This window comes from Nyctibius grandis, chromosome Z, assembly GCF_013368605.1.
Source record: "Nyctibius grandis isolate bNycGra1 chromosome Z, bNycGra1.pri, whole genome shotgun sequence".
In the NCBI taxonomy this organism is placed as follows: Eukaryota; Metazoa; Chordata; class Aves; order Nyctibiiformes; family Nyctibiidae; genus Nyctibius; species Nyctibius grandis.
The window spans coordinates 75,834,829-75,861,051 of record NC_090695.1 but is presented as its reverse complement, the minus strand read 5'-3'; the positions used below and the strand labels follow the sequence as shown (position 1 = coordinate 75,861,051).

Sequence of the window (26,223 nt, the reverse complement as noted above, 5' to 3'; positions counted from 1 at the left end):
GGGGATGCTGCCCAGTCTTCAGAGACAAACAAAATCAGAGTCTGTTACAGTGTTGGTCTCCTCTGGGTGAAAAAACAGAGTAGAAAAACCCACCTCACATGGAGTTTGCCCATCTCCTCACTCCTGTGTCCTCACAAGTTTTATTTAGAGATACACAATTCACATGCCAGCTGTCCCTTGCAAATGGTTAGTGGCAAACGCAATTCACCCCAGATAAGCACTCCTGGTATTTCCTCTTATTCTAGCTCTGTCCTCACACATGAAAAACCAAACATGGCACCCCTCATGTTCACAGGAGGATTTGGGAGCAGAGGGATCCACAGTCAGTGTTGGGAAGGAGAGGTGTGGGATGAGACCAAATAGCTAAGGAGATGCCTTTTTGTTCGACTTACAGTCCTACTATAGCATCAGCAGACCCTGATGAAAGGGTGAAAAAAAGCAAGGGAGTTGATTTTTGCGCTGTCAGTTCTAACTCTGTTCAGGAAACTGAACATATTTTATAAAATATGGCTGTGTAGGTACTTCAGCATGTTGGAATATGTTGGGCTTGGTTAGTGCTAAAAAATACCTTCTCGATTCTTTGTTACCTTTGTTCTCATTAAACTAATTGATGAGTTTGTCTTCAAACAATGAAGCTCACCTGATAATTTTGCAGCACTTAGACAGCTTTGTTGCTGGTTGCCTTTTTTCAAGGTCAATAGGAGGATATGAAGTGCACTGACTGATGCATAACTCTTAGGGTGAGGCACCAGAAGCAAGTCAAGAAGGCAAACTGGAGAGCTAAGTTGCTGATTATACTTCATATGTCAGATGTTCTTCTCAAAACCAAAAGGCATTAGACACGAACAGCAAAAATGTCTGCACTCTCACATCAGGCACAGGTTAAATTATGTGTTGGTGTCTTCATCTTCACATATTCTGTTCAATAAAGGCCATTGTTTAAGGTTAGTTAGATTAATTCCTCACATCTTGGAAGCCATGGAAAGATGAAGAGCAGCAAACAGACGAGATGCTCAGGAGAACCTCACTTTCTATTTCTGGCTTTGAGGCTGCCCCATCCCCATGGCATCTCTCTGCCTTATGTTGCTTCTGAAAAATTCATTAATTCAGATCACTTTTTTGGTAAAACCCTTTGTCACAGAAGGCATAAAACTTCCACACTGAGCCTGTGCAAGAAGTCCATGATCTTTGCCTGTCACAAGATCACACCCTTGCCTTGCAGTTTCTGTATGTGCAAGGCTGGGCAGTTTCGGGGAGAAAAAGTACAGATGATGTCCCAAACTCAATAGTTAACATGTACTTTCCCACACTGCTTAAATTGAAATCACTGATAGATTTTGGAGTTAGCATTGCTCTGGTGTAGCAAGATCCCCTTATAGCTCTTGCCCTTGGATGTCCGTATTGTGATGCAGGCATAAATGCACTGATGATTTGTGCCTGATTCACATTTTTAAGGTGCTCCCAAGAAATTAGAGAAGAAAGCAATAATTCATTGACCTGCCTGCTATAAGCCAGCTGAGGCTGGCCCATGGGTGAAAACCAAGACACCAGAGCATCCAGTAAAAATTAGATGGCCTGGGATGTGGTGGGAGACCTAACTGGCTAATTTAAGCTAGATACCTAACTCTTGGATGGCTTATGTTATGAGACACAATGCCTATCTTTGTTCTCATATGTTGGCCTGATCATTTTCATACCAGAGTAATTCAACTTATCCATGCAGGTGTGAGAGAAGAATGAGGTCTTTAAATAGTTAAAGACTTGTAAACTTGGAGTATAAAATAGGTGCTATCTCATGGCTGTTAATTGCTGTGTTAGTTCTGTGTGCTGCTTGAATGTTTCATTCAAGGCTTGTAATAGCAGTAAAAGACCATCTCTGTTAATGAGGCTAAATATGATGACTACTACACTGTAGAGTAAGAGTTTGTGGCCTCTGTCCTTCTTACTTGCACTTCAAAACTATTACTTTACTATTTTCAAAGGAACATTGTGTGAACTTAGCAAAAACCTGACTTCAATTTGAGTTTTTAAATCTAAATTTGTGGCAAGATGTGCTTGAACTAATTATAAATGCAGCAAAGTAAGGAACAGGTTTTTTCTAATTCTTTCCAAAAGCATGACTTTGTATGTGCTGAGCTGATCATGTCAGGAAAGAGAGTCAAACTTTAGCTGGTGGAGGTGGCCTCATTTTCTCAGGGCAAGTGGTTTCAGAAGTCTCTGTGGGTGCACTTTGTCCCCTGGCAGGGACAGGGAGACGTGCCTGATTTAATGCTGACAGTTCTCTAAATTCATATGCATACCATCAGTCTTACTCTTTCTTCATTTGGGCCTTTCACCCAACACTAGCAGGGAAAGAAGCATTTCTTTTAGTGAAAAATGTGACTGTGAAAACATAAATTATCAGCAGGCTGCAGGCATAGCTTGCTGTCTTCTAAAACTAATTGTAACTCACTTTTATTTAGCACTTGACATTGTCCATTTAATTCAGCACTGAAGTTTTATACAGGTTTCTAAGGCGTCACTTACAGTTTCATTATCTGACTTCAACAGCCAAAAACAACATAGGTGATATATGTTTAACTCCAAAGAAGTAATAAAAGAACATACGCTTATTAAGCAATAACAGAGGAATCCTACTAAGCTATTTCTGAAATTGCTTCCCAAAATAGAAGTATGCATTCTCCAAATGAGTATGGCGTACTCTTTTCCCAGAAGGAGCCAGTTTGTATTTATTACCAACATAAATGTGGCTGAGAGAGATATGTTGGCCGATGACAGATTGCTGTATGAGTGAAGTAGTTTTGAGATGTAGTTATGTGTGTTTCTTCCTGTTGGATAAAGACTTCCTGATCTGAATTTATCTAAAGAAAAATTGACAGAGCAATCAATATACTTATTCACAGACTAACTGTGGGTGAATCTTGCACAGAAAACACAACCAGGAGTTCATACCAAAGTCTACTGAGATCTGTGTTAAGAAGTTGTGTTTTTCTGAGCTTTCACTATTTTGAGAAAATTGAAAATTATATTTATTATCCATTCAAATGAAGAGTTAGTGATCTGAGATACAACCACTTTATAAAGCATATTAAATTACATATTTGTACATAGACTTTGTGCTAATACATATTAATTTACCCTGTTGTATCCGGAAAACTAATGAAGTAAGTGTTTCTGAGTTCTCAGCTCCGTGCTAACAATTGTTGTAAAACCTTTCTTTTTATCCAGAAACAAAATTCCCTGTGCATTCTTTTTACTCTTTTTTTCTTCTTTTTTTTTTTTTTATTCTGCTAGAAGGAAGAATTAATGGAGCGTTCAGAAAGAAACAATCTCTGCGAGGAAAGATGCAAATCAATCATCTGTGAGTGGCTGATGTCACCGCGCAGTCACTTGTGCTGGGCAGCCTAAGCGGGATGGAAGAATATCCCTCTCTGCCGACCTGCTTCACCCTGAGGAAGGCAGTTTGCTATTGCCTCCTGGGTGGAGTTGTCTCCTCTCCTATCCTACCCCTCCTCAGACAAGGATTGTCCCTCTGTCCATCTTGCTCTCCAGCATACTACAGGCTCAGAAAGAAAGGCAATGCAAATGTTAGAGGAAAAGACTCACCAGGGGCAGAGGGAGCAACTGAAGAGACCGGGGACTGACAGAAATGTCAGTGGCTGTAATAACCACCCAGGTTATTAAGACCACTTAAAAGGAACGCAGAACAAGTATTTGCAAAAGATGAATTTGCTCCTTTCCCCATGAAGTGCAGGTGAGTTGACAGTTGTAAAAAAAAAGATCTGCAGAAGTTGTTGAGGAAAAGGAAAATTTGTCAGTGGGTTTGAGAAAATGGTTAGATGGGTCTTGGGACAGCAGGACAGCTCTCCTGGTACAGACTGCTGGTTCAGGAGCAGAACCTATATAAGCCGTGGTAAGCTGATCCTGCTCCACTTCTGTTGGGCCCACTCCTGTGAGAGCTGGATGGCATGATCACGAGTGTTTGTCTCCTGGACACGTGTAATGCAAACAGCTCTTATGCAGAAAGAGGCAGATGACTGCAGATTTCAAGGGAACAAACTTATTTCTTTGCTCTTCCAGTTTCTTGCAGTGGTAGCTGTCAAATAACTATTGCCTCAGGTTTTTAAACATCAGAGTCATCGCCTTTCAATTTGGAGCAGTCCACTGGGACACTACAGGTTTATTTCTGTTAATCTCTACATTCATCCACTGTCATCCATTTGTAGCCCACCATTCCCATCAGAGCTGTGGCTGTTTTAGTAGAGTTTCAGAAGGCTGTAGTAAAAAGTATATGTTAGCTGTTTTTTTAAAGGCTCTTTAAAACCATGTCTGGCCTGAAAGGACGCTCTGGCATGGGGCCCTCAGAAGGAGTGTGGTGGGTTGCTAGCTCTCAGCTTGCTTGTGAGCACAGCCAACTTTCTTACCAGCTCTTCTTTCCTCAGCTCCTACTCAGGGAAACAGGCCCGTCTGTATTTCCCTTCACTTGTTCTTTCTGCAGCAGTTCTACATAAGACTGTAAACTCCATGGGATGTATGTTGTCTTTCACACTCCCACAAAAATTTGGCTGTCTCAGTGTTATGATTACACGTGCCCCCAGGAACAACTGTGCTGACAGACCTCCTTGACGTCATTACCTGCACCAAGCTTTGGATCAAGCCCTAATGAACTGCAATTATTTGAGGAGGGGTTTATTATTAAGCTGACACCCTTATCACTGGACCAAAATCCCTTGGTTCTTTACTGAGGCAAAACCCTCCTGGTTGCAGTCAATAATGCATGCCTGAAGCAAAGCATAGTCGTTTAATTGACTACCTTTTGAATTGGTACATAACTCCTAATAGGTGCCATCCGTCAGCATAGAAATGGAAACAAGACTGAAATGTTAACATTGCTTCAGTTAGTTTTGTGGAGGTGAAGTACCCAAACAGCTTCTCTCTATGGAGAAGAGAGCTCAGAATTACCAAGGCAGGGGCTGTTGATTTGAAGTCATGGGCTTCCTTCTTTTAATCAGTGATGGGATGATAATGGACAAATGCATTCAGCTGCAAATTCTACAGAATATGTGGTCCACAAGCCTTTGGACTAGAAATACTGTAAAAATCCAGTTTGAAGTGGGTTTGCTGCAAGCAGAGACCAGCTGAACTCTGCATGCCATCAGGACCCCGGGGCCCACTGCTACGTGCAGGACTGTGCGTTAGAGTACTAGCCGTTCTTGGAGAGATACAGTACTTGGGTAAATCTCATCCCTAGGGTCTGATCCTGCAAACGGGATGTTGTGTGAATTCAAGATGCCTCGTTAGAAGGTACCACAAAGTGATACACAAATACTGATTAACAAATAGCAGCCCTGCAAGGATTTTAGTCTGGAGCTTGTTTGTAGCTGGACTGAATTAATTGGCTTTATGTCCCGATTCGGAAAGTTCAGCGTGTGCTTTTATATGTGAATAGTCCCCTTGAAATCACTGGTAACAGCTATCAAGGTCGTAGCAAGCTTCATGTCTGCCACTGATCTGAAGCCTACTGCAGATGTTTACACAGAGCATGATTTTTTAAACTGTGTGCTTTCATTGACTTTGATAGGATTATTTGCCCCAAGTCATGGTGAGTTGTTTGTATGGGTCCGGGATTTAATCTCCTACGGGAAGTCTCCTTTTCAATTCCTTCCTCTTTTCCTGCACTACAAATTTCTTCTTCTTGCATTAGGCATTTCTACCTGCTGTGAAATGTATTGTCCACCCACAGTTACATCTGAAAAATGACAACAGAGGAGACAGAGTATGTTATCCTGTGCTTGAGAGCCTCACAGAAATGTGGAGTGACAGCAGGATGACTGCAGCTGATGAAAAAAGATAAGGTATAGTTATCAAGCTGCATAGCTAGCAAATTATTTCAGTAGTTCAGGTTTAAATCTTTTTTCGTTTTGGGCTCTGTTGCTGGTGCTGAGCTTTTGGTTCATGATGAAAAACAATATATATTTAGTCTTAATTACAGTTCATCACTTCATTATTTTAGTAATTTTGATTACTTTGCTAATTAAATCAGCACAAGGATAGAGTTAAAATATCATTTGGAATAGAGGACTAGGAAAATAACTCTACCAAAAAACTAGTGTGTTGGGTAAAAATATATTGTCGTGTTGGCTGTAATCAGTAATCCCCAAAGTGTGAAGGAAGTAAACGCTGTCCCTATCTACTGGCAAAGTTGTGCTCTCAGCTGCTGTTATAATTTCAAAATAATCCTCATCTGAGTGGAAGAGAACGCCTTCCGCTTTTCCTCCGAGTGACTGTTGTCTTCCTGTTCTTCAGTGTGATGAGTGCCATGGAGAAAAGAACTAAAGGAATTTACAGCATATGTTCTTCCTTCTTACCAAGTCCAGAAATCACTTTCAGAGCAATCCTGTACAGTCACAAAGCTGTTAAAAGATTATTGTGACATTATTATTAGCAATTGCTGCAGCAACAACTTGCCAAATGAACCGTTAAAAGCAAACCAGACTCACTGAACCACAACAAAATTCACTAAAGGCTGCTTGGGGCAACACACGGTCTTTGAAGGTCTTTATCTTTTTAACCATTCGTCTCCTCCAGTATCTGTGGCACCGCCTTTCACCTCTCTTTTTATCTGATTTGAATGTAAATAGCCATTTCAAAAACTGCAGCTTCCTTTTAGTGACAAGCTCATTTGGTAGTGTGTCACTGTTAAATCAGACGATCTACTGACATGCAGAAACATGAATTAGGGGGGAAAGACACCTTTTTACTATTAAAGAAAAGGGTATGTTCTTTCTGCTTTGGGAACTCTGCTTGAATCTTTTTGGCTGTTGCTTTCCCCCGTGAATTCTGAGTATGTCTTTTGTAGTTGTTGGTCTTAAGGCTGAAGTTTCAGAGATGCTAAATCATTTTTTCTTCAAAATGACAAAAAAAGAAGGTCCAAAACTGATTCCTGTAAATGGAGGACCCAGAAAGAGAGCCCACTGTGCAAAATATGAGCAATAGCTTGCCTGTGCCTTACAGCATGCGCCAACACTGCCGTCTAGCTTCTGAAAAGGTTTTGTATGCTTTTGCTTCATTTTAATTGTGTTCATGTGTTACACAGCTTTGTTGAGCCCCCGATGGCGACTCAAGGTCCTGTAGCATTGATTTCTGTTCAGATGCATGTGTTACTTTCCGCAGAAATGTCTGAAGTGGTCGCAGCACGGGATGAGCAATGGCAGATTGCTGCAGCAAACAGTAGAGGAGATGAAGTGGCAATGCAGCAAGAAAACTCCCAGCCTGTGTTTGCAGACAGGGAACTGAAACCTGTCTGTCCAAACTCTTACATGACTTTTGGCAGCTTTTGGCAGCACAACAACCAGTCCTAGGTCTGCTCAGTGTTTCTAATCACAAAGCACTGGTAATGTCCTTGGACAGGGTCCTCTGACATGTCACCCTCCTTTGGGCTCAGTGTTCTCCTCTGCTTTCCTGCATCTCTCTCTTACCCTTACCCTTCTGTGTCTTATACCATGCATACATCTTTTTTCCTCTCTCACCACAAAATTTGTAGCTTTAGCTTCTTGGTCTGTGGTGACCTGGGAGCTACTTGTAGTCTGAAGTACTGTCTTTGAGTTTATATGCATTTTATGTCTCGTCACCATTGGGATTTTAAAAGATTGTTAGGTTTCCATTTACCATGAACTTGTGTGTATTTACCAAAATCTGTATATATACAGCCCTTAGGTTACAGGTGGTATTGAATAAATAATAGAGAGGATAATGAAAGCATATAATTATTATTAAGGAGGTAGAGGGCTCTATTAAACTCTAGCTTGAACTTGCGTTCCTCCATTTTCAAGCAGTGTGTAATGCAGGAATGAAACAATTATGTTCCAGCTTCCTTGCTGGTGTAATTTGGGAGAAATTGATCATCATCAGTACGTTAAAGTGATTTAAAACTGAATTTAGCCCACAGTTGCCTGGCTAGTGATTTTGTTTCCATTTTTGACTGTTTTCAATAGCCCTCATTAAATAACTCAGCTACAACATTAGCTATCCTTATATATTCTTATCAACCTTATAATTAACCTGTATCCATGGGTACTGCCTCATGTTAGTGAGGCAAGGTAGTATTTGAAGGAGAATCTTTTGTATCTTTTGAAGCAGTGGTTAGTGTGGCTGCATACCTGGCTGAATCAATTAATCATTTCATTAAATAAAAATCCTCTTAGCTATGCTAATCAAAAGCATGCTGATTACAATTTTTCCAAACAACGACCTGAAACCTAAACAAACAAACAAAGCACTTCAAGACTAACAAACCAGCCTTGCTCTGATAAATAAGCTATGCTTTATTAAAAATGATTAAAAAAAAAAGATCTGAGGGGGATTTTGTCAACATTATGAATATATTCTTTTAAGGATGATAGCATTTGCAAATTAGCCATCTCTGGTGATCTCATCTGAATGGTTAATGCTGCCTAAACATGTTATTTGCTGTACCGTTTTGAATGTGACAGGAAACACATGCTTTCTGCTCTGCACTGTGTCTTTGTGGGCAAGGAGAGGATGATGGATGCTGAGCACTGCGTCCAAGCCCTTCTCATGACATCCCAGAAGGAAGTTGAGGGGGTTTGCATGTGCTTCTTGACTTCCATGAGCAAGCACATGAGCACAAGCTGAACAGAGACTTTGAAAGGGGAGGTGGAACATGCAACATAGGTGATCACACTGTAAGTGAGCAGCTTCAGAGACAGCTTCTTCAGAAAGAGGTAGCTCAGTGTGTTAAGAAATGAGACAACTGGCATCAAAACGGCATAGGAAGTAATTTTTTAATACCGCTATTGACAATATGCTGAGCTTGTATTCTCTTATTTCTAATGACTAGATATGTACTAGAGATCTTCTTTAATTACTTTCAACCTATGTCTCAGGAGCTTGATCCTGGACAATGATCCTTATGGCCTTGTCTTTAAGACAATGCATAAATTCTGGGCAGAAGAATCAGAGTGAAGATTTACTCCAGTGTGGGAAACTGAGCTGAATCTAAACCTCAAGTTTCTGGGATTTCTCTGGTTACCTGGAGCCCTCTGGTGTATGTTTTATGATTATTTTAGTGGCACAACACAGAGACTTTTCTTGCTGAGGTGGCAGTTTCAGATCCTTGGGAGGTACATGATTTTAATTCTTGCTTTGCTGCAAGATCTACTATTTTAGGGCAAGTAGCAGAGGCAAGCAGAAGGGGGAGCTGCAGAGACAGAAGCTGCAAGCTGCGTCCTCCCCACTAGACCTGAAGGAGGTATTTCCCAATCTCTGTGGGGTCTTTGATTCCACTCCCATATTACCTGGGGAAAAAAGTTGCTTCTTGCTGCTGCCATCATCCTGACATGGCTTCAGGCAAACGTCAGGATGTGGAGCTGAGGATGTTTCTTAAACCCTTGACACTGACTCTGACCTGGTGCAGCACAGGAGAGAGAAGAGAGTAATAGGTAGGGCAGAGAAAAAGATCTTGAGACTCTCAGTTCTCTTAATACCTGCAGAAACATCACATGGTTTTGTCAGTTAGCTAAGGACCATGCCATAAAAAGAGCAAGTTCTCTTTCTGCCTCCTTGCTGTCACTGCACAAGGTCCTGGTCAGCAGCAGGGACATTTTCGGACGTTTCATCTCTCTTGTGAGCAGTCGTAGGCTCTGCCTTGGACTTCCAGGGACCAGAGACAACAGGCAGGTCTTGGTCCTCTGGAGGCTGTTGGAGAGGCACCCCTGAACATGCTGAGCAGTAGCTAGCCCAAGGGGAAAGAAATTCAGCCGGTGCTGCTGCTTCTCTGCAGCCCGGCACAGCTCCAGCCTGCGGTGCTGGCAAGCAGGCTTGGGAGCGATGCTGGGGAGTTTTGCCATCTCGTGGCAGCTCGCATGTGTACCAGCTCTGTGTGATCGCTGACGCTTGCTACTCAGAAGGAACGAAGTCAGAATGGGCCATTTCCATTGCAGTGGCTGCAAAATGGCACTGAGAAGGTTTGCAGCAGAGTGGAGCAACCCGAAACCCTGAGGTGACGGACACCTGCCCACCTGCAGCTATAGGTGCATGCCAGTGGTGGCACCTGAAACGAAGGCGGAGAAGCCAACAGTGAGAGGCCACAGCCTGGGGCAGGATGGTGGTCAGAGGGTTTCTAACACAGCCGGCCAGCCCCGTGCCCATCACTCCTCCTCTTGGCACCATCCTGCCAGAAGTGCCCAGCTGGCCAGGGAAAGGAGAAGGTAACTGCACGTGGTGACTGCTTGAAAACCACTATGAGAACAACGGCGCACTGAAGCTGAGCTCTTATTGTGTGGACAGCAAAGGATGATCCTACCACTCAGCTGTGGCTCAGAGAAAAAGTCAGTGGAGAGGTGCAGAGCCTCTCTGTCAGCATGGAAACCTTTGTAGGGGGACTGCTGGGGTCTGTGACAATTTTCACATATTTGCGGGGTGACGCAGCTAACATGGGAAGTGCTAAAAAACTCAGGAATCAAATAGTCTGAGCCTCCTGCTGACCTCCTTCCCCAGAGGAGCTGTTGCTGCTGTGGCTGGGAGGGCATCATCCCCGGTGCCAGGGCAAGCCAGAGAGAGGGCTGGGGATTGTCCCCCCACCATGGACTGTGGGCTGTCTTCCCCCAGGGACTGTGGGTCCCACTGTCAACAGCTTGGGCATTGCTGGTGCTCTGGCTGCTGCTCAGGAGAACAGGAGACCAGCCCCTCCATGCTCTCAGTCCCACAGAGCTGCTGGTGGGCAAAACCCCTGCTGCTGACCAAGGGGCCCCTGAGGACCCGGCGGCCCAGGAAGCAGGGCCAGGCCTCCCCAGGGGAAGGCTCTTCCCCGCCTTCAAGAGGTCTGTGGGTGGGATGAGGTGCTGCCGGTCTGTGCAGGCTGTGGGAGAGTGTTACCGGAAAGTAGTAACCAAGAAAACTCTAAACCAAATTATAGTTAAATTCTATATAAACCGAATTATAGTTTAGAGAGTTTTCTTGGTTACTATTTTCCGGTAACAAGAGGAGCCACAAGATTTCTGCTCTTCCCAGTTGTGTAGAAAACCAGCAACCCAAGAGATCCATTTAACTTCCAGAATTGCTTCTTTTCAGCTCATAAATGAAAATCCTCGTGAAGAGCCTGGGCTACCTCCATCTTCCCATTTCAGTGACTCAGGGAGTTCCAGAGATGGCCTCTCCAAGTGTATCCCACTTCGCCTAAGAGTCAACACATGCACACAGCATTTAGGAATTCAACCGAGAGGATCATTCTGGATATGGATCCCTCCTTTGTGCCAGTGATGGGAGTGGGCAAGGGTCTCAGTGCCAGCAAAGGGCGCAGATGATGGTGAGGGCTGCAGCTCCAGCTGCTGCGACAGGACTGGTATGTGTGCCCCAGGTGCAGCTACTGGGGGAATCGGGGTGAGTAAAGTGAGTCTTGGCACTAGCACGCCAAGCGGGACTGCAGGTCACAGCCCACGTGCTTGGTGCTGCCTGCTGGGGAGCCAAAGTAGCTGCATCTCCCGCAGGGGAGTGTTGGGAGTGTGGTTGTAGCTTCTTAACAAACTTCAAGCTGGGCTAGCAGGCAAGTAGGAGGCCCTGGGTCCAGGCAGGGTATCAGGCATAGGCCTGTGCTGGTACTTGGGGAGCTCTATGGATGTGGAGCGTCTGTTAAGTGTGTCAGTGCATGTCTCTGTGTTTGCCCGTGAGCAGGAAGCTGGACCAGCTGGTGCACAGGAGTGATTAAGAGGGCTCAGGATAAGGGCAGGGTTATCAGATGGACAGAAGGGCTGTGCGGGAACTCAGGGGATCTGTGAACCCATGTGTGCTTTCACTAGTGAACTTCAACCCTTGTTGGCTGTAGAGGACAAAAGGGACACGCCTGGCTGTGCTCATGTTTTATGACTCCTGGTAGTACCACACGCAGGTGCTGTGGAAGGCAGCGCCTTGCCTGTGGCGGCCTGCAGAGCAGGCCGTGTGTCTTTTTTTGTGCATATAGGTATGTGTGTCTCTCACAGACATGCGCTAGTACAAATCAGTAAGGAGAGATCATTTTCTCTTTCCTAATAACTGTTTATGCTTTATTCACCTTCCCTTTCCTAAGACCTATTTATGCTTTATTTGCCCAACTGATCACAGAGCTCCTCCAGCCTTCTGATGGATCCTTCTGTACCTTCGGAGTCAACGCCAAGCTCCCGGCCGTGTCCCATGGGCTCTGCCATTGCCTAGGGCAGGCCCCGGGCCAGGACGCCGCCCTCCAGCTGCCGCTGCGCGGCCACCCGCGCCCCGTAGAGCAAGAAGCCCCAGCAAAGCAGCACCACGGCAGCCAGCACCTGCGGGACAAATGCATTGCGCCTTGGCGGCGGCAGCACCGCCCTCCGTTACGCCCCAGGTCGCGGTGTCAGCTGCCTCCACCCAGAGGCACCCCCAGCCCCACTCCCCCCAGCGCTAAACCCGCCCCTCCACGCCGGGCGGCCTCGGGCCTAATCCCCCCGGGCGGCATACCTGGGCCTGCCGCCCGCTGCGCTGCCCGCCAGCCCCCCAGGCCGCGCACCTGGCCCCGGCACACGCACCAGGCGGCAGAGCGGGCGCGGGTCACGCCGCCCCGGCGCAGCCATCGCGGCCTCGGCCCCTCCTCGGCCTCCGCCCAGCATCGTCTCCGCCCGCCGCCAAGATGTCGCCACCGGTAGCGGAAGTGACGCCACACAAGGGCGCCCGCGTGTCGCTGCCGGCAGGCAGCGCGGCGGCCCGGCGCTGTCCCGCGGGTGGCGGAGGGCAGCCGTTCCCCTGGCAACGCCGCTTCGTCCGCCGCTGATGGCAGAACCGGTACGGCGCATGGCGGAGGGCGCACGCCGCCGCCGCTGTCCGCTGGGGGAGGAGCGGCGGGAGGCTCCCGGCGCCGGGCGCTGCCGGACGCGCCACTGGCTGAAGGCGGCCGCGGCCTCAGCCCGCACGGGGAGCGAGGGCCCGGCAGCTGTGAGTGCGGGCGTGTGGGGGCCGCGAGCGGCGCCGGTGGGGCTGCGGCCCGAGGCGAGGGGAACGGGAGGCGCGGGGAGGGAGCTGGGCGGGGAGGCGTCCCGCGGTTGTCGCACTGGGGGGTCGTGATCCCCTTCCCCCGCCCCGCCCCGTGCGTGCGGGCGGGCGCTGGTGACACCGCGTGCGGGCGTGCTGCGTGCGCTGGTGACACCCGCTGCGTGTGCCCCCCCGGCGCGGGTGTGTCGGGGCGTGCGTGTCTCGCGTGTCTGCACGGCGTCCTGGGTGCCCGGTGTCCTGCGGGCGGTCACGACCCGCGCCGGGGCTCGCTGCAAAAGGTGGGCTAGTGAGTTTTGGAGCAGCACGGTAACTTATTTCCGCTGGATTGTAATGCCTTAGGACAGCCCAGGTACCCCCAATAACTTTACAATAGGTGCGTTTATTGCTAGCCACGCTTGACAGCCTGACTAGGTACAAAGGCAGCGTGTACCTGAGGATGGGCAGAAACAAACAAAAGACTGGAACATATCCCTGAGGTTGTCCAGTCCAACCAGCCGTATGCGATCCGGCGTGAATGCCCAGCAAAACACAGGCAGAGGGTGCAGGAACAGGACAGGTCCTGCAGAATTTGGAAACTAGTCTTTTAGTTTGAATGCAATTACTTGTTTTGACTTTTTTTCTTAAAGGACAAAACTTACAGTTCTCATATTTTTCATATGTAAACACTGCTCTCTTTTAGAAGTGTGTTTCAGAGGATACCATGTTAATCATAAACCTACTGACCACGTTAAAGCAGTTATTTTTGGCTGGGGAAGCAGACAACGTCCTGCCTGTTACCTTCATATATGCCAGCATGATTCAAGCTCTGTTTAAAACTTGCAACACTGAAGAGCCATATCTCACTGTGAAGGGAAGCCAAGCAAAGTAGTTAGGTTGTGGTGCCTCTTTGTTCGGTCTTCTCTCAGTGCTAATGCTGGCGTTTGCAACCTTAAAGCTGACTGTTATGGGTTTCTGTGTATAGACTTCAACATTTTTGTCTCTCTGAGATAGCAATGGTCTTTCGTCTCTTTCTTTTGTAGAACATGACTTCAGCAGATAAGGAGTTTTCAGAAGACAGCAATTTTTCACCAAAAGCTGGCACCAGCAAGCTGCCAACAGATGCATCTCCTGACTCTAAATGCCCCATCTGCTTGGATAGATTTGACAACGTTGCATACCTAGATCGCTGCTTGCATAGGTTCTGTTTCCGTTGTGTCCAGGAGTGGTCAAAAAACAAAGCAGAATGCCCCCTTTGCAAGCAACCCTTTTTTTCCATTTTCCATACAATTCGTGCTGAAGATGACTTTAAGGAGTACATACTCAGCCATTCAGAAAGTAGCTCTTTTGCCAGCCCTGATGGCCGGAGATTTCGTTACCGTACCACCTTAACAGGGGAGCGCCGCACTGGCAGTTCCGCTTCGCGAAGGACGCGGTCCCCTCCAGATCACGGGATATTGTTTGAAGGGTTGTCGAGCGAACCAGTGCGGCAGAGGGACGGAGAGATTCAGCAGATGATAAGGAGGTTGGCATCAAGAAGGCAGGCTAGCGCAGAGGGCAGATCTTTGCGGCAGATTCAGGAGGAGGACATGATCAACTTCCGCAGAGCTCTGTACCGTGCTGGTGTGCGTATTCTTAGTGTTCAGGATGGTGGCCGCTATCGAGACATTTCAGCAGAGTTTTTTCGCCGCAACCCTGCTTGCCTTCACAGGTTGGCTCCTTGGTTGAAGCGAGAACTTACAGTCCTGTTTGGTGCTCATGAATCTTTGGTTAATATTGTACAGCACATTATCATGAGTAACGTGACTAGGTATGATCTGGGAAGTCAGGCCTTTGCCAACAACTTAAAGCCATTTTTGCTGAATTGGACTGAACACTTCTTACATGAATTCATCAGTTTTGCCCGTTGTCCTTTTAACTTAGAAGCGTATGATGAACATGCCAATTATGACTGTCCTGCGCCATCATATGATGAAGGAAGCCGCTCAGACTCATCAATTATTACAATATCTCCAGATATGGCATATTCTCAAGGGCGAGATAACAGTTTGTCTGGGACTGGTCTTGATCAGGCCCCCTGGGATGATGAAACTCCAGGGCCTTCCTATTCCACTTCAGAAGAGGTTCGTGCAACCATAGCTTCTCCTCTGGAGACGTCAAGAAGTTCTGATGAGGACTCTGCGACAAAGAGTCAAAGAACCAAACTTCAAACTCCATTACAGGCTAATGCTGACTCAAACGACAGTGACTCTTCCTCGGACAATTGTGTTATTGTTGGGTATGTTAAGCCATTAGCTGAGAGGACACCAGAAGTGGTTGAGCTGTCCTCGGACTCTGAGGAGTCCATCAGGGAAGAGAAGAGGGAAGATGTGAAGAAACAGCAGCCAATCCAGTGTCGCAGCTGGAGTGATAGTGAACCAAGCAGGAGTTTCTCGCCACGTTCTCCCACATATAAGGAGGATGTAGGTAGTTGTAGAAGCTGCTTATCTCCTGCAGTTGAGAAGGTGGAGTCAAAAGATGATGAGAAGAACAAATGTAAGGTAAAAGATCTGTCTCCACAGGACTTCAACTGGAACCGCTCTCCGGGGAGTGACACAATATGCTCCCCTTGGAATCTCAGGCTGTCTAGAAAGGGAAAGTCCAGGAGCCCACAATCCTGTTCACGGAACAGTCGAGGCAGTCATGGCCATCGGTCTAGGAGGGAGCATCGTAGCAAAAGCCAACTTAAAAGGAGACGATCGAGAAGCAGAGAAAGTAGCAAACATAGGAGCAAAAGAAGCCGCAGGAGGTCAAGGGCTCATGACGCCAGTCTCTCTCTAAAAAGCCAGAGAGGCTCTCTAAGTCGTGAGAGCACTCCATCCAGAGAAGTAAGCAGATCACGATCACGTAGCAAAGGCCATGGCAAGAGGAGATCAAGAAGCAGAGACAGTGATCGTTATTATGTAAGAGACAATTATCAAAGTAGATACCAGTGGGGTTATACTTTCTGTAGTCGAAAGGTGTTTGGAGATGGCTATGAGTCCTCCAGCAGGAGGAGGACTCAGTCTGATGTTCTCTATTCAAGGCAATCTGCTAGTCCAGAATACAGGATACGATCATATATTGAAAGGACAGACCTGCATAGCCAGAGGGGAGTCCATGAGAGACACTATTACTGTTATGAAAGATGCAGGCCAAGGAGTCGATCAAGCAACAGATCAAGGACCCCTTCTGGAGGAACTGGCAGAATGAAAACTGAAAAGCCTGGTGGAAAAAGGAAGTACAAAACTCGCCATTTGGAGAATGCATTAATGGAGAGCACAAGTCTAGAAAGAGCAAATAACCCCAAGAAAACTTTCTCAAAATTCAGGGATTCCTATAAAAATGAAGATAGCCTTTCAGACAATCAAGCAAGCAGCGAGACAAAGCGTAAGAAAAAGAAAAAGAAGATGCGGAGTCCAAGTGTGGAGATAGTCTATGAAGGAAAAGCAACAGACACAAGGCGTCTTAAAAAGAAAAAGAAAAAGCATAAGAAGAAACACCGGAAACATCACATGAATAACTCGGCACATTGTTCTCCAGTGGTGATTACAATTGACAGTGATAGTAGCAAGGAGCCAGAAAATACTGAATGTGAAAGCAGTATTACTTGGGCAGGCACAACTCAGATAAATGAGAGGGAAAATGAGACTCCATCTTCTTTTCTGGAAGGGACAAGATGTGAAGATGTTTACAGAGTTGGTGAGGAAACTGGAGGAGCAGCCAAAAACTACAGTGTTCCGGCCAGAAGGGGAGACTTAGATGGTGATGTTAGAAATGCAGATGTTGAACTTCAAGAAACAACAGCAGATCAGAGTCTTCCCATAGCAGATACAAGCAGTAACACGCTTCATGTAGAAACTGTAACCAGCTACGCTCAAGAAGCACCAGCAGCGCCTTCCAGTCAACTGCCTTCCTCCAGGATTTCCTTCCTAGAGTGTCCAGAGAGACAGCCATTGATACTAAGACTGCCAAAGAGTCTTGTCAACAGATCCTCTTGGTTTGATTTCCCAGAAGAAGAAACGTAGCACACTTTCTGTGGAACATTTCTTAAAATTGTGAATTTGTTTAAACTACTTTTTTCTTCTTGAGAACAAAAGCACCTGCTGTGATTTGTGTATGTTAAAAGGTGCCTGGGAAATGTGTAAAACCTTTGAATGTGTATGCACTTTTAAGTCAGAGAAGATAGAATATTGCTAGTACGTAACTTTCAAAGTTTCTCAGAAGACTGTTTGGAAGTTCTAATTTCATAAAGCCATCCTGTATTCTCGTAGTATGTAAAATATATCCACAGAGTATTTCAAAGTTTTGTTTAAAACAAACAACAAAAAAAGGAGCCCAAACCAAAAGCCAGAAAATGCATTTTATGGGGATCGTTCTTCTTAGACAGAAGAAAAATTGCTTAATTCATAAGAAAGTATTCAGACTGAACTCTGCCATTTTAATCTGTTTGGTTTAAGCTGATCTCTGCTGAAAAGTAGTCAGCGATTTCTATGTAGATCTTCAACAGGACTTCTAGTAACGTAAAAGTGAGCAATGTCGAAGCCTGAATAAAGCAATAAGATTTTTTTTTTTAATGAATTTAAATGTGTGGACTGTGTACTTTGCAAACAGAACATTCATCTTTCAGTTTTGGGTGTGTTAGCAGGACAGACCATTGGATGTTTGTGCTGTCAGGAGTACTCCAGATTGGAAGGGACTCTGGAGGTCATCAGGTCCCAGCCTTTGCTGAAAGCAGGAACAACTTTAATCACATTGCCCGGGATTTGTTCAGTTTTGAATATTCCCAAAGCTGGATGGCCTCTCTGTGCTGCCTCTTATAATGTTTGAGTATTTCCATGGGAAACGTTTTTTGCCCAGATTTCTTTTTTGTGTTTCCCTTGTTGCTGTCTGTGTCTTCTCACGTCCTATTGCTATGCAACTCTCGAGGAGCCTTTTTTCCTCTTCTGTGTGCCCTACTGCTACATACTTGAAGATACCTGTCTTGTCTGTAGCCTTGGCAATAGAGCAGCTCCTCCTGACCTCCTTGCTTTAGACAACATTCACCCAGCTCAGTTCACCCTAGATGTCCTGCTGCATGTATGTGCAAGGCACAGTAGTCAGGCAGGGTCTTGTTCTTCAGGTTTGGGCCTTCTCTGTGTGCACAGCAGTAGCTCTTGGGGTTGAACCAATAAGTTGCCTTCTGTCTCTCCTGTCTGACTGCCTCCATGAGTGGTGGGGTTGACCTTGCCTGGTTGCGCTGCCCTGCAATACACAGACAGTTCCAGCTAGCTTTAAACAGACCCATGGCAGGACACAGCTGAGCCCATCAGCCATGCTGGTTGTGCCTCTGTGAAAACATATTTGAGAAAGAGTAAAAAACTATGCAGGGCAGCTGTGAGAGGACAGAAAAACAGGAGCGAAACAACCCTGCAGGTCAGTGAAGGGGGAGGGGGAGAAGGAGGAGGCCCTGGTTCAGGCAGCCGGGCACCGCAGGCCACGCTTGCAGCAGCGGAGGTGAGCTGTGTAAGGAAACGTCCCCCGGGGTGGTCATGGGGTGGGCTATGAGGCTCAGGGAGTCAGGAGGGTGTCCTTCTCGAGGGGCCTGGGCATTTTGTGTAGAGTGAACCAGCATACAACTAAGTTAGTCTTCAATCCTGACAAATAACAGAGCTAGCAGCTCATCAAAAACACGTGAACCAGTATGTGTGGCAATATTACCATTTCTCTTTTGAAAATCTGCAGCCGTTAGAGAGTAGGTATCCAGTATGTTACACACAGAACAAGCCTGAACTTAGCGACAAGCTGCTGTCCAAGGCACTGAGATGAAAGTGAAGTGCATAGGGGCAAAGAGATGCAGAGCTGTGAAATCAAGTGCTTTTTAATGTTTTTATAAATTCTCTGGATGTGAAAGTCAAATGTAGATTGAGTTTGCCAATGATACTAAATTGGGAGGAGCTGGGGAAAAGGGGGCCGACGTGGACCAGGAGGCTCCCATTAGTTGCCTCAATCTATTTATCAGAGAAAGAAAATAAAGGAATAAGGGATACAGAAGCAGTCTCAGTGTCACTAATGGTGCAGGAGGCGTTGCTGTTCCCATTTGGGTTGCCTTTGGTGCTGCGCCCACCTTCCCCCTCTGGTGTCCGCTGCAGCCTGGGGCTGGTGGGGCCGTCTGAAGGGAGCTGGGCAACGACCGCGCAGCCCTTTGACGGCGAGGGGGTGGCAAGTTAATGCTGACGGCTCCTTCCAGGCAGCCCAGGTGCTATTGCTTTCTTTCTCCCCCCAAGAGGCAGTTCTGCTCAGGTCCGGGGCTGCGTCTCGGTGGCTGCCCACGGTGGAGGTGTTTGCAGCCAGGGGATCTCCAGAGCCAGCCTGCGCCCCATCGCTCCTCACCGCAGGCCTCACCGCCTCCACTCCTCACCCTCTGCCCCCACGTCTCAGGGCTCTGCCCCCCTGCCAGCACACACTGCTCACTACGGCCTCGGTACGTAGCACCATGGCTTGGTGCTGCTCTCTGTGTAAAACCAGGGCTGCGCCCGCTGGTGCTGTTGGCAGGCGATCGCGGCGAAAGCCCTGCTCCATGGCAGAGCAGGCTGGGCAGCCCCAGCTGGGAGGCCTTGCACGCTTGGGGCTCAGCTGGTGCCCCGCTGCTGGTGACGACGGCACCCTGTACAGCTCAGTGACGCAGGGAGCTGCATGGGACGTGCTGCAATAGCTAGAAGAGCAAGCTGTCAAGAGCATTATCGATATTTCAAAGAGATATTTATGCTGTGGGAAACTTCATCTGGTTGTTTTTTGTAAGATGCGTTATTAGGAAATTGGCATAAAAATGCGAAGGATCATTTTCCGTGTCTAGGGCAGTGAGCTCAGCTTAGGAAATCAGAAGTCTGCCACAGGCAGCCGTGGCTTTCCAGTGCTGCTTTGCGTAAATCAGCTCCTCGCTCCCACTGCACCCACCCGCAAAGCAGGAATAAGCAAGACGATTCACAGCATCCGCCACTATTAAGCAACCTACTGCTGCTGAAGGGAACCGAGCTGCATTATTCGGCTCTGGGTAAGAATGAGACCCATTACACCTCTTCCAGGGTTCACCTGGCATAATTTTGTAGGCTTAGACAAGATGACTTCTGCTGGCAATGGTGCTGGATTCAGCAGCCCACATAACATTATCTGGGGCTGTCTGAGATTTCCTGGATACTCTTGCCTGGCTTCCAGGTGCCTTTTCAGAAAGAAGGTGTCTTACCTGCCAGACTGGGGGTACCCTGAACTCTCAGGAGAGACGTGTGGGCAGATAAACCCACCGAGGGTATCTCTTGCTCTGCATCCGCGCATGCGCGGGTTAAGGTTGGGGGGATAAGTGAAATGTGTTACCCATGGGCAGAATGCCTAACTTCATGACGAAGTTCATACAAAATACAGGTCTGTTTCCAGTTATCTCCCATTATCCAAAAGGCTGTCCATCCTGATCAGGCCTTCAGTGGAGCAAATTAAAAGTAGACTGTAGATTTCAAAGTACATTTAATTAAAGCTTTGTGGTGGTCTCCGATACCTAAAGGTAGTCTAGCACCAAAAAACAAGCAAGGTGAATCCAACTATAATAATTTCGTAACAAAGGTTTTTTTCTCTCTCTTTACTGAAACATGCACAGCTGAAGCTGTATTTTGTTTTGCTTGTGAAGCTGCAGTTTTGTCCTTCTATTACAACAACACAACACCTTTTGTTTGGGGACATAGGGGAAAACTGCACCCATAAAACTGTTTTGCTGTGATTAATCATAAAGCCTCTTTGATTAACCTACCTGTATCAAAGCTTCTGTGACTGAGACAGAGTTGGAAAAAATACAACACCCTTCCATGAAAGATAGATGGAGAATTTTCTATTCTTTTCAAGGAAAAAACAAATTTCTCTTGAATTAATCTCTCTTAAAGCACCAAGTAACTGACTTCACTCTGACATTTCCCATCCTATACTACTGCTACCACTAAAGGACAAGGATCTTGCTTGAATGAAAATCACAACTCAGCAGAGAGTCAGCACATTCCTGTGAATCACTCAAGCCCTGTGGTCTTAAGTGGTGCCTGCAGCACAGCCCTAGCAATTGTTACCTGCATGGGGATGAACCTCCCACTGTCATACTCCTTGGAGAAGCAAGGTGTTGACAGAAGCAGAGCCAGAATACCAAAATCAGTTTGAATGTAAAGTATGTCTGTCCAAACTGAAACGAATCAAGACACTTTCGAACAGGCTTACGTATAGGAGAAAACGCTCTGTTGAAAGCAGCAAGTATGGTAATGCATGCCACGTATCATGTGACTTATGGTATACAGATCTATTTAGGTCCGCATGCCCATAAGCTCTTTACCTATTGAAGGGAACTTCCAACACGCACACTTTTTTTCACATGCATGGTCCACAATTTTAAAGACAGAAACAGCTTCAAAGGAAATCTAATGATACAGAAGTTTGATTCTGAGCTTTACACAGTTAATTTTAATTGTGAAATTGTATGGAAATACAGAAAACTGAACCACAGGAAAACTTTTTTAGTTCATTAGGCTGAATAGTTCATTAGATTGAAGCATCTATGGACGACAATCCTGTAAGGAGTCTGTGTAGTCTGTTCACAAAGATCTCCAGCAATCCATATAACACATTCTCCCTAGATTTTGATTTTAGCAAAGCTTTTGATACTGTCTCTCACAGTATCCTTCTGGACAAAAGGTCCAGCACAGAGCTAGCCAAGTCCATAATACATTGGTTGAGCAACTGGCTGATGGGTCAGGCTCAAAGAGTTACAGTAAATGGAGTTACATCAGGCTGGCAGCCAGTCACCAGTGGGGTTTCCCAGGGCTCAGTTTTAGGGCCGGTGCTCTTTAATGTTTCTATAAACTATCTGGACGCAGAAGTCGAATGTACATTAAGTGAGTTTGCTGATGATACTAAATTGGGAGGAGCTGTGGACTCCCTTGAGGGTAGGGAGGCCTTACAGAGAGATCTGGATAGGTTAGAGAGCTGGGCAGTCACCAACCGTATGAAATCTAACAAGAGCAAGTGCCCGATTCTGCACCTGAGATGGTGTAATGCTGAGCACAAGTACAAATTGGGAGAGGAGTGGCTGGAGAGCAGCCCTGCAGAAAGGGATCTGGGGGAGCTGGTCGGCAGCAGGCTCAATATGAGTCAGCAGTGTGCCCTGGCAGACAAGAGGGCAAACCGCATCCTGGGGTGCATCAGGCACAGCATGATCAGCGGGGCAAAAGAGGTGATTTTCCCGCTGTATGCAGCGATGGTGCGGTGTCACCTTGAGAGCTGTGTGCAGTTCTGGGCCCCACAATTTAAGAAGGATGTTCAGGTACTCAAATGCATCCAGAAGAGGGCAACAAAGCTGGTGAAAGGGCTGGAAGGCATGTCCTGTGAGGAGCGGCTGAGGACTATGGTTTGTCTAGTTTGCAGACAAGGAGCCTGAGGGGCGACCTCTCTGCTCTCTACAGCTTCCTGAAGGCAGCATTTCTTTACCAAGAGGGTGGTCAAACACTGGAACAGGCTTTCTAGAGAGGTGGTCAATGCCCCAAGCCTGTGAGTGTTTAAGAGGCATTTGGACAATGCCCTTAATACCATCCTTTAACTTTTGGTCAGCCCTGAAGCATCAGGCAGTTGGACTGGATGATCGTTGTAGGTCCCTTCCAACTTGAGTATTTCCCTTCCCTTCCCTTCCCTTCCCTTCCCTTCCCTTCCCTTCCCTTCCCTTCCCTTCCCTTCCCTTCCCTTCCCTTCCCTTCCCTTCCCTTCCCTTCCCTTCCCTTCCCTTCCCTTCCCTTCCCTTCCCTTCCCTTCCCTTCCCTTCCCTTCCCTTCCCTTCCTTTCCCTTCCCTTCCCTTCCCTTCCCTTCCCTTCCCTTCCCTTCCCTTCCCTTCCCTTCCCTTCCCTTCCCTTCCCTTCCCTTCCCTTCCCTTCCCTTCCCTTCCCTTCCCTTCCCTTCCCTTCCCTTCCCTTCCCTTCCCTTCCCTTCCCTTCCCTTCCCTTCCCTTCCCTTCCCTTCCCTTCCCTTCCCTTCCCTTCCCTTCCCCTCCCCTCCCCTCCCCTCCCCTCCCCTCCCCTCCCCTCCCCTCCCCTTTTGTATTTTCTTCGACAAGGTGTAATGGGTACTAATTGCACTGGGAGGCGATTTATCTCAACATAAGAAAGACTTTTTTTTACAGTGAGAACAATCATTCACCAGAACAACCTCCCCAGGGCTGTGGTACAGTCCCCATCACTGGAAGTTTTCAAGACGCAACTGGACAGCGTGCTAGATAATCTGCTCTAGGCTCCCTTTCCCACAAAAAGCTGGACCAGACAATCTTTGGAGGTCCCTTCAATCCCAGGCTGGTCCATGGTTCTATGATTCAGTGAGTTGGCCTCTCCTTGCAGGGCTGCAAAATGTTAAACAGCATTCATTTGTCATTTTCCAACACAGGCCGGGCTGCAGCCTGGCGGATCGCAAAATATGTGTTCATTATGAAGCTTGTATTGAACTGTTTGTCTTTTTTTTTTCTCCTTTTTTTTTCTTAGGTGGTGCTCCTTTGTGACTGGTAATTTCCAGCACTCCTGCTGGAAAAACTCTGGTGAAAACTCTGCAGGAATCACACAGATAATTAAATATAATGGATCACCACAAGCTAGTGATTGGGCTGTGTTCTGGTACTGTACAGGTGATCTCTACTGCTTTACCTGTAGCCATAGATGTTTTTTCATGCGGGCCAGCTGTGCTCCAAACCACATCGCCAGGATCATTACAGAAAAAAACGGTAGTTTTGGGCTGACGCATTAATGAGTGGACATAGATTTTTATCAATCCCTTTCTATTGTTTATTTATTGCAAGAACAAAAAAGGAAATCTCTAAAGTTAACTTTTCATGGCAAGTTATAGGTGATGCAGAAATAACTCGGTAAGGCTCTTTGGCTTTTGCTATGAAGTGGGACATAGTAAACAATTAGACTAAATTGTCTCTTCCAGCCTAAAAAAGAAGAGGGGAAAATAAAGCTATAAAGATAAGGAGTTCAGCTGCAAAGCAGAACCTCATGTTGTTTAACGGCAGGGTCTTTTTGTGCTGACATCTCGATTTCAGAGTGTGAGAGATTACGATCATCATTACATACTAGGTGCTGTTGCTGGCTTTAAAATTAATGCAAGAATTCCAGCACTCTGAAGTATCATTAAAGACCATCAATTTATTATATTTTAATTCCAAATATTCTATTGTTTTATGTGAGCTTTAATATTTACTATCAGATTTACAAGGCTGTATTTTATTACACTTTACAGTTGGCTAAAATAGGTTAGGGTGATTATCCCTGGGAATATTAATAATCCTTGTTTTAACAAGCTAAAACTTATACTCTTGTCAGAAGTTAATTGTACTGTTGCTCTCTTTTTGCACAGGATTACCGACTGCTACAGGGCAGTGGCGGAAAACAACACTGGTGTACAATACGTAAGAAAACAACCTTATTCAGATGCTAACAGCTGGCACCACAATGAAGACTGCGAAAGAACAAATCGATGTCACAAAACACCCACACCATGTCATATAGATGAAACACGTGAATAATGATGCCATCTCCCAGACAGCACTGAACAAACATGTTGAAATAGGATGCAGCAGATTATCCGTGTTGTAACCACTGCTGCCAGTGAGATAGTTCCTTATAACAATGCCTTGTTGTCACCAATTAATTATCATTACCTTCCATACATAGTTCCTCCAGCGATATTAATGTAATTTAGAAAATGAAAGTCAGCCTTTGCCCATGCAGAACTACTGTGTGATAGCAACCCAGTTGTTCTGAGTAATCGTGCTTAACCAGATCCCTGCCATCTTTAGCATACTTTCTAGGTGTGCTTCCTCCTTGCCTCATGTCCTCAGGCTGCTGGATTTCTAAACCTGAAGAACATATGTCTTGTCCGGAGTGAATTTGGATCACATGTGGGTATATAGGAGGGTGTAGATGTAGGAAGGAACATTTCTTTCCTTACGCACAGCGTGGGACAACTAGATGAATTTGGGGGCCTTTCCTTCCCAAAAAATGGTGGCCTAGAGAGCCGAGGTTTTATAAGTTTAAGTGGATTCAGGATGAATTACTAATTAACTTCTGAATGTACTTTCTCTCCATCAACTTGCTCAAGCAGTTTATTTTCCTTTTTCTACTATATTGAAGTATACAGATATTTCAGAAATACAGATTAATTGCTCTACTACTATCGAATTCTCTTTCCCTCTCTGTATATTTTATAGCAGTAAAACTAAAGATGCAGAGTGAAGTTGATAATAAGCAGAGAAACAATAAAATAACGTAACTGGTTATATTTTCTCTGTTGTAATAGAATTAAAAGTGACTTCTATCAAGATTAAACCTTGCTAATATCTGTAGGCATATGCTTTGCACAAACTGTTTTTGTATGTATCTAAAAAATCAAATTTTCAGTCTTTTTCCTGAAAACAATGTTAATTAGAGGCCAAATTGCATCCCAAATTAATAGAAATTCTTGAGAAATATGAGAGTCATGAAAGCAAAATCTTTTCATTCGTTTGATATTACCAGGAATAGAGAGGAAGAAAAGTTCAGGCTGTTGAGATAGAAGCATCATCTCCCTAAGCGTTCAGGTGAATGAAATGAGGTTCAAAACTGTGGCACCTTCTCACCTTTCTAGGGATAATAAACTGTACAATGGTGTTGGTATCCCCTTGTATTCCCTAGAGAAATATGTTACAAAAGTGAGGGGGAGTTGGCAAGCAGTTTTTAGAAAAACAAACAGTGATAGAGTTTGTATGTGATTTCTGTGTGCTTGGAAACCTAGAAAATCTAAAATCTTATGTTCATCCCTCCCTCTGAAATACTTTTTTTGCCCAGATCAATCATTGCTTATTTAAATCCTTCCAGCAGCCCATATTTGCAGGAGACAAAAGATATCATGGAGACATCCTCCTTCACCAGGTGTTATTGTGACTTATCTGAAGATTGAAATTCTCGTCTAATTGAGAAGACTCCGAGACACTGGGTGAGATGGCTGTAGAAGAAGTTGAGAGAATTTAGCCACTGATACTATGAGGATGAAATCTGTGCTTTTAATAATGAGCAAAGCCCAAGAATTTATAAATAATGTGCTTTCCCACCAAAAACTTCCTCCATATTCTGTCTTCTTATTGCCTCAGGCTGCAAATTGTGGGTTGAGAACTATCAACTTCTTCTGTGGTTAAGAAG

The 26,223-nt window shown here is 45.9% G+C and overlaps 1 protein-coding gene and 1 long non-coding RNA gene across 2 annotated transcripts; one reads left to right on the top strand and one right to left on the bottom strand.

Moving 5' to 3' along the window:
• Window positions 1–12,030: 12,030 nt before the first annotated feature.
• LOC137676171 (uncharacterized) lies at window positions 12,031–12,658 on the bottom strand. The gene is made up of 2 exons (XR_011050057.1): window positions 12,484–12,658; window positions 12,031–12,311 (listed from the first exon to the last, which is right to left on the bottom strand). It is a non-coding gene; the product is annotated as an uncharacterized lncRNA (long non-coding RNA).
• On the top strand, window positions 12,653–17,555 carry TOPORS (TOP1 binding arginine/serine rich protein, E3 ubiquitin ligase). Its single transcript, XM_068422804.1, is given in 4 exon segments — window positions 12,653–12,724; window positions 12,726–12,779; window positions 12,781–12,954; window positions 14,031–17,555. Coding segments are annotated over 4 exon segments (3,303 nt in total). The 3' UTR covers window positions 17,034–17,555.
• The last annotated feature ends 8,668 nt before the right edge of the window (window positions 17,556–26,223 follow it).